The following is an 8,831-nucleotide window of genomic DNA, read 5'->3' as shown; positions in this document are numbered from 1 at the left end:
GAAACCCCTCAGGGAACTAAGAAAGAACACCCAGGGACTGGCAATGGCAAACAAGGATGTCAAGGAAGGATTGAGAACAATGGAGTGAAATAGTAGCTAGAGGCAAAGTAAATGGTAAAAACTGAAGAATACTCAAGTTTTTCAACAGTGAAAGCATTGGTGAGCAAAACCACAGCCATTTCAGTGAAGTGGCCAGAGTTGTCTTAGCTGAGATGAAATTAGGAATCTGGAACTTAGAGAATTTGGTTGGGAATACTCGTTCTAGAAGTTTGGATCCAAAGAAGGGGAGAGAGAAAACATTAGCCATGGAAGACGAGTATACATAACACAATGAAAATTCCATAGCATGCCAAATATTCATTGTGGCTATGTTTAGAGTGGGCAAACAATATTCGTCAACTCTCGGGAATGAAAGGATCTTAAAGGTTATCAAATACACAGTCCAGCTTCTGTTGGAAATCCCTCTCTAACACCATGAGCAGCATCACCTCTGTCCCACACCCAGAAGTGGTCCTCCTGCTTCAAAACTGGAAGAAGAAGCCGGCTGATTCCACTTTCTCACGGCTCTACTGCTTAGAAAATGCTGCCCTCATTTGTCCAACAGATACCTACACTCAATTCCATCCATCCATCTATCTAGTTCTGGTTCTTCCTGAGGACACCACATCATACCAAATAGAGCAGGCTAGCTCTCTGGATATCAAAGGCAACCCTATTATTCCTGTCTTCATCCTACAGTGTTTACTCAGAGGACTCAGTGATCTCCCCTCCATGTTCACTGGGTCATCCAGACTCAATCCAGTGGTCACCTTCTATCTGCAGTTTCCAGAATGCATCTCATCCCTCTTCGTGGTATCAAAGCAGGGCAGAAATGTGATCTCCTCCCTTCCCTAGCACCCTCACCATCTATTCAGCTAGCTATCTTATCCTATTTGGTGTTCCGGCCAGTGCCCTTTCCTATATTCCACGGCTCCGCTGCTCTCAGCCTAACCTTCCCCTGTCCAATGACGACTGTTCACAGATGAAAGACACACATGTGAGAAGGAAAGCATTTTAACGGGGAGGGTGTTCCAGAATGGGGAAGGAATTGCTCCAGGAAACGGTGAGGTTGGTGATATTCAAATTTCAGAGAAGCTTTAAGTGTTTGTAACTGACAAGTTGAAGTCAGAGTTGGAATCCTCCTTCCCGTGGTTAGAAATAGCTATTTTCACAGAAAATTTAAGGCAGCACTTTTGACCATTGGGGCAGGTTAAGTATTGAACTTCATATTTTCTGCAGGCGTTTCTGCACATGCCATGGTAAAGCTGGCATGGATTCCAAGGTTCCTGGCTCTTGCCATAGTAGGATCTGAACAGGCCACCTGGGGAAAATATAGCCATGTTAATTTCCTTGTAGCAACAACAATAAGGGTGGGAAGTATGATTTAAAGAGAACAAGACCTAAGAATATTAAGAGCACAGGATCTGGAGTCAAAACCACCTCAATTCAAAAACTGAGGGTTGCTAGATGGGAGGGGGAGTGGGGATGAGGGAGAAGGTGAGGGGATTAGAAAGCACAGTCGGTAACCAAGATTGCCACGGGGTTACGAAAGTCAATTTGGGGAATATAATCCATAACGTTGTAAAGATTTTGTAGGGTATCTAACGGACACTTGTCTTATTAGGGAGACCAACTCAAGGACAGTGTAGGTGCCTGACCACTGCAGTGTACACCTGAAGCTGAAGCTGAATAATACTGTATGTCAACTATAATTTAATTATATATTCACAAAATGTGGAGTACAGCATAAGGAATAGAGACAATGGAAATGTAACAGCTGTATGCGATGTCAGAGGGATAGTAGATTGGGGGAGGAAGGTTATCACTGTGTGAGGGATATAAATGATAAATGTCTAACTATTACATTGTTTTGTACACCTGAAACTAATTTTAAAAATAATGAAATAAAAGTAGGAAAAGAAAATAGCCACTTCAATTCAGATCTGGGATCTATCACTGTAGCTCTTCATCATTAAGGCAATCTCTACAACCATTTTATATATAAGGCTAAATCCCAGTTGTGAATATTGATAGCTATGTATCAGTCATCCAGATATGTCCATGTGTATACAGGCTCTTCACCTGAAAATACCCCAAAGTTCCTGACACTTAGCATTCTATAAATATTAGTCATCAATAGTATCAGTTACCCATTGGAAATTTCAAAGACAAAGGAGCCATTAGAAAGAAAATAATACCAACAATCATTACCATATATCTATACATCTTCTATGTGCCAGGTATTTTACAAACGAGATCTCACTGAACCCTCACAAAAGCCTGCTGTTATCTCCTTTCTTTAAATGAAGATGCTGAAGCTGAAAGAGAGACCTTGTTCTATCCATATTCTCACAGCTCGTACTTGACCAAGCTAGGATTTTATTTTGGTTTACATGATATTAAGCTTATGCTCTTTCCTCTCTGTCACTTGCCTCTCTATGTGATAGAATTTCTAAGAGAGGGTGGCATATTGCATTGATGTCTGCCGGCATAGGTATTTTTCAAGAGATAGTCCAAAATTCATAATTTAGCATTTAAGCACCTTTATTTTCTTTTTTCTTGCATTTATTTATATATTTATTTATTTATTTAAATGTATTTATTCTTCCATTACAATTGACATCCACCATTTTTTATATTAGTTTCATGTGTACAGCACAGTGGTCAAACATCCACATAATTTACAAAGCAATCCCCCTGATCAGGCCAGTACCTACCTGTGCTATGCATAGTTATTACAATATTATTGACAATATTTCCTATGCTATATTTTATATACCCTTGACTCTTTCCTAACTACCAATTTGTACTCCCTAATCCCTCCCTTTTTTCACCCAGCCCCCCAAGCCCCCTCCCATCTGGCAACCATCAGCTTGTTCTCTGCATCTATGAGACTGTTTCTGTTTTGTTTGTTCATTTATTTTGTTCTTTAGATTTCATTTATAAGTGAGAACATATGGTATTTGTCTTTCTCAGTCTGACTTATTTCACTTAGCATAATATTCTCTAGATCCATCCATGTTGTCAAAAATGGTAAGATTTCATTCTTTTTTATGGCCAAGTAATATTCCATTGTGTGTGTGTGTGTGCGCGTGTGTGTATGTGTGTGTGTGTGTATATATAGATATATATATATATAAAACCTCTTCTTTATCCAGTTGTCTGCTGATGGACATTTAGGTTGCTTCCACATCTTGGCTGTTGTAAATAACACTGCAGTGAATGTAGGAGTGCATGTATCTTTTCAAATTAGTTTTTTGAGTTTCTTCAGATAAATATCCAGAAGTGGAATTGCTGGGTTATTAGGTAGTTTTATTTTTAATTATTTAAGGAAACTCCATACTGTTTTCCATAGAGGCTGCACCAATTTTCAATCCCATCAACAGTGTACAAGTGTTCCCTTTTCTCCACATCCTTGTCAGTGCTGATTGTTTGTTGATTTATTGATAATAGCCAGTCTGACAGGTGTGAAGTGATATGTCATTATGGTTTTAATTTGCATTTCTCTGATGATTAGTGACATTGAGCAGCTTTTCATGCATATTGTCCATCTGTATTTCCTCTTTGTAGAAATATCTATTCAGGTCCTCTGCCCATCTTTTAATTGTTGTTTTGGTATTAAGTTCTATGGGTTTTTTATAAATATTGGATATTAACCCCTTATCATATGTATCACTGGCGAATATCTTCTCCCATTCAGTAAGTTGCCTTTTCATTTTGTTGATGGTTTCCTTGGCTGTGCAAAACTTTTTAGTTTGATGTAGGCCCATTTGTTTATTTTTCTTTTGTTTCCCTTGCCAGAGAAAATATATCAGAAAAAAATACGAGTATTACTAAGAACAATGTCAGAGAGTTTACTGCCTATGTTTTCTTGGAGTTTTATTGTTTCAGGACTTACATTTAAGTCTTTAATCCATTTTGAGTTTATTTTTGTATGTTGTGTAAGAAGGTGATCTTGTTTTGCATGTATCTGTCCAGTTTTCCCAATACCATTTATTGAATAGACTGTCTTTACCCCATTGTATATCCTTGCCTTCTTTGTCATAGATTAATTGACCACATAGGCATGTGGTTATTTCTGGGCTCTTTATTCTGTTCCATTGATTTATGTGTCTGTTTTGCTGGTACCATGCCATTTTGATTACTATAGCCTTGAAGTATCGTTTAATATCAGGTAGCATGATACTTCTAACTTTGTTCTTCTTTCTCAAGATTGCTGTGGCTATTTGGTGTCTTATGTGGTTCCATATAAATTTTAGGATTATTTGTTCTAGTTCTGTAAAAATGCCATTGATACTTTGATAGCGATTGCTTTGAATCTATAGAGTGCTTTGGGTGGTATGGACATTTTAATGATGTTAATTCTTCCTATGCATGAGCACGGTATATGCTTCCATTTATCTGTATCTTCTTTAATTTCTTCAATGTCTTATAATTTTACCTCTACTCAGAAAATTATCCCTAGGTATTTTTTTGATGCAATTGTAAATGGGATTGTTTTCTTACTTTTTCTGATTCATTATCGGTGTATAAAAATTCAACCAACTTCTGAATATTAATTTTGTATTTTGCTACTTTATTGAATTCATTTATCAGTTCTAATAGTTTTTTGGTGGAATCTTCAAGGTTCTCTATATATAGTATCATGTCATCAGCAAATGACAGTTTTACTTCTTCCTTTCTAATTTGGACACCTTTTATTTTTTCTTATCTGATTGCTGTGGCTAGGACTTCCAATACCATGTTGAATAAAAGTGGTGAAAGTAAACGTCCTTATCTTGTTCCTGATCTTAAGGAAAACGCTTCTAGCTTTTCACCGTTGAGTATGATGTCAGTTGTGGGTTTGTCATATATGGCCTTTAATATGTTGAGATATGTTCCCTCTATTTCCACTTTGCTGAGAGTTTTTTATTGTAAATGGATGCTGGATTTTGTCATATGCTTTTTCAGCATCTGAAAAATCAGGTGATATGACTATCTGATTTTTATTTTTAATTTGTTTATATGACATTGACTTGTCGATATTGAACCAAACTTGCATTCCAGGGATAAATCCCACTAGATCATGGTGTATGATCTTTTTATTTATTTATTTATTTATTTATTTAATTTTTTGGCACGATCCTTTTAATATATTGTTGAATTCAGTTTGCTAATATTTTGTTTAGGATTTTTGCATCTGTGTTCATCAGGGATATTGGCCTATAATTTTCTTTTTTGTAATGGCTTTGTCTGGTTTTATAATCAGGGTAATGGTGTCCTTGTAAAATAAGCTTGGGAGCCTTCCCTCCTTTTGAATTTTTTGGGAATAGTTTGAGAAGGCAAGGATCTTTTCAACCATCCACCCATCAACCCCTATTCCACATTCATTTATCAGCACTCATTCTGTGCCAGGCTATATACTCAGCACTAAGCATGCAGAGGTCTCAATGCCCACCCACATTAGTGAAAACTGGACAGAACAAGTTTAATGTAATTTCCTACATGAAAAAAAAAGCACTTTGTTAATTTTTTGATAGGAGAAAGTAAAATTTTCAAAGTTTAGGTGAACTCAGAGAATGGGATGAGAAAGAAAGATAAAAGAATTGCTTCAGTGGCAGACATCCCATAGCATATGGGTGCTGGTGTATATATGAAGTGCCCCAGAAACTGGCACACCAATCCAGAGGAGACACTCAACCAGACTGCAATTTCACCGAGGTAAAAAAATGACACCCCTTCATCCATGCTCCAGCATCAATGTACCACTGCATTTCCTACCTGACCCTCATTAAGGAACCTGTCTCTCATTTGAGAACTGCCACTTATGAACTTGTATACTTGTAGGAAGAGGACTTCTGCATGGGGCCTCCCTAGAGTGATACACTCTTCTGGCTAACTCCAGAATGGGAGAACTTTCCATTTTTTCCCAAACAGACTGGATGGAAACTGGGACACCCAAGGTTTCCTCTTTGGAGTGACCAAAGGATGGATAGGAAATAGAAACCAAAAATGAGGGTCAGGCAGGCTCCCTTTTCCTCACTCTCTCCACATGGAAAGCAGGTCAAGACAGTCCCAGGAGGATTCTACTTACAGTGGCTAAACAAATAAATAAGGGTTTTGTCATAGACATTTATGACTTCTCACTCCTGCAGCTGTTCTAATCCTATACTACTTTGTATCGTGATAAACTGTAACACCCACATCAAGTTAATGTCACCTTTTACGATCCCTCCATCTTCAAATTGAAGTCAGAGGAGATCTGCCTTTGAATCCCAGCATTGCCCCTGACCCTCTGGACTTGGTATCCCTATGGGAGAAATGCGAGTGGGAAAGTTTTTCATCAGATTAGAAAAATCTCAACTGTGTTTATGAAGGAGGAAGAGGTGTCATATTTTGTAAGAACCTGGGAGGATTGTTAAGTATGCTCATATTAAGTCTCCAGAGATTCTGATTTGAGAAGGCTCAAGCAAGGATGCTGTGCAAAAGTTTCCAAGAAAATACTCATGGGCTCCTGCTTGAATTGAGAGCCTGACAATCCTGCCTGACCTTTTCACATTTACCCATAGACATTGCCCAGCTCATGTTCCCACATTGGACTTGTTTTAAGAGCAAATTAAAATATTATAAATAAAAAACTGAACGTATGCTTTAGAAGCTATCAGCTCCATCCAGAGCGAAAATCAATGTGATACACGATTTTCCTGCCATCTGCGCACTCCAAATATTATCGTTACCCACCCAATTCCCAGGGCTCTTCCTACCTATATATGTTTATTAGGCATAAGTCATTTATATATTCATTCAGTCAATAAACTTTTACTGAAACCTACTCTGTGCAAAGCATTCAGCTCAACCAGAAATGCATAAATTTAAAAAGCAGAGTCTTGGCTTTCAAACAGTTTAATTTTATATGTACACATTTAGGGTGATGAAAGGAAAAAATGACGATTGTCCCAGGAAAGGTTGTTCAGAACAGTTCCTGCCCATAAATTCTGCCAGGTGATACATTAAGTAGTTATTAAGGAAGCAACACTGTGTACAACTTTTGAAGCATAGAGTGCTGTCTTCCTTTTTGTGTGGTTGTTTTTTTGCAAACCCACCTGTGGTTTTAACCACTGTTCTAATGTGGGAACTGAGCTTTGCTGGACACGAGAAGAATTGTCTCTCAAGTAACGAGGATGAAACAGGGTGAGAATAAGGGGTACAAGAATGTGAAGTAGGAAGATGAGGAAGGAGCAAAAGGAGAGGGGAGAGAAAGGGAAGGGGGAGAAAACACTAGATGTGGTAACTCTGAACTCAATCCCAACAAAGGAGAAACAACCTAGGTTTTCTATAGGGCTGGATTGAGACAACTCCCATGTCTCTCTGTACATGCCAAGGTTTGACAGAGACATTGAAGATATTCCAGACTTCTGATTTCATTTATCTACTCTCTACCTACAGTTACGAGTATCTCTATTATTCTTCAGTGTCCCTGAAAATCACACTGAAGGAACTTTTTTAAGAATTTGAAAATACTACTGGATATTTTTCATCCAGCGTTCATTCTCCCCATTTCAATAGCCACAGCTCTGCAGTGATAAATTTGACCATCTTACTCAAGCTTAAGCCTAACCCCAGGCTAAGCTAACCACTGCCCAGATAAAACCCACATATGCCCTGTTTGAGTAAGATACCTACTTGAACCAAACATCTAACTCCAACTCCCAGTCCTATGTCTTCTGATAACCACCTAAGGCTCAATTATAAAACTTAACACAAACATAACACTAGCCAAACCACTGACTCCTAATTCACAGCACCAAGCCAAAACACAGACCAACGACAAACTTCGCTCTACCCAAACTCCCCATTCTACCCAACTCCACCCTCAACTCCATTCAACAAAAATACCATTCCCTCTCCAGATTACATTAAAATATTAGTCCAGCCCAATTCTACTAATAGAATTGCTCACCCCCTCCACATCCCCACTCATTTTTCCAATATTTCTTACTGTAAGGTCATATCCTATCTTCACCAAACTCTCTTTCCAAACCCCACACTATCATTGATTCCTCCTATAGGTTCCCAACTTGGATTCCAGTGTCTCACACCTAACCCATGAATCAAACTCCCATCTTACTAACAACACTACCTAAAATGCTTCATGCTTTGATACTCCACTATTCCAGGAACAGCACCTCTTAAATTTGTCAGAACCAAGTGAGATTTTAATATGGTGGACATTGGGATTAACACCCACAATATATCTGAGACCAGAAAAGGCTTCAGGTAGTGCCTAGTATATGGGAGTAAGAGTCATCTCAGAGGTCACCAAGATACCAATACCTTATGCAAGACCCCAGAATTTTTGACAGAGTCCTGAATTACCTGGAGTCTTATGAACCAGGATCAGAAGGATGGAAATAGTCATTAAATAGGGCTTCGTGACTGACGTGTCCTGAGAAAATGGAGGGCTGTGTTGCAGGGGACCAAATAGAACTCATTGCAGAAGGACAGTGTCCTGCCTTTATTAGTTTTGGAAATGGACCAGAGTTGTGTGCAGTGAACTAAAAGGGATGAGACATACCTGAAGTTAGCCAGGCAGAAGGATAACATGCGTCATATATCTCAACTGAACACTCTGTGCAATTGTGGAAGATTTGCCCCATATCAAGGTGGGCCTTCCTTGCCAGTGAGAAACAAAGACAAATTAGAGCCAACTGGCATTTTGTGTGAAACAAATTTGAATGAATGAATGAATGAATGAAGCAAGCAATGAGAAAACTAATACATAATTTAAGAAATAAAGAATCTTTTTAAAAACA

At 38.4% G+C, this 8,831-nt stretch overlaps 1 protein-coding gene across 1 annotated transcript; it reads right to left on the bottom strand.

The window, feature by feature from the left end:
• Positions 1-1,136: 1,136 nt before the first annotated feature.
• DEFB116 (defensin beta 116) lies at positions 1,137-8,437 on the bottom strand. The gene is made up of 2 exons (XM_033094469.1): positions 8,395-8,437; positions 1,137-1,360 (listed from the first exon to the last, which is right to left on the bottom strand). The coding sequence occupies exons 1-2, from the start codon at positions 8,435-8,437 to the stop codon at positions 1,137-1,139; spliced, it is 267 nt and encodes an 88-aa protein (XP_032950360.1).
• Positions 8,438-8,831: the final 394 nt, after the last annotated feature.

The sequence above is a fragment of the Rhinolophus ferrumequinum genome, chromosome 23 (assembly GCF_004115265.2).
Source record: "Rhinolophus ferrumequinum isolate MPI-CBG mRhiFer1 chromosome 23, mRhiFer1_v1.p, whole genome shotgun sequence".
In the NCBI taxonomy this organism is placed as follows: domain Eukaryota; kingdom Metazoa; phylum Chordata; class Mammalia; order Chiroptera; family Rhinolophidae; genus Rhinolophus; species Rhinolophus ferrumequinum.
Note: the sequence above shows the minus strand (reverse complement) of the source record. Positions and strands in the feature narration are given on the sequence as shown.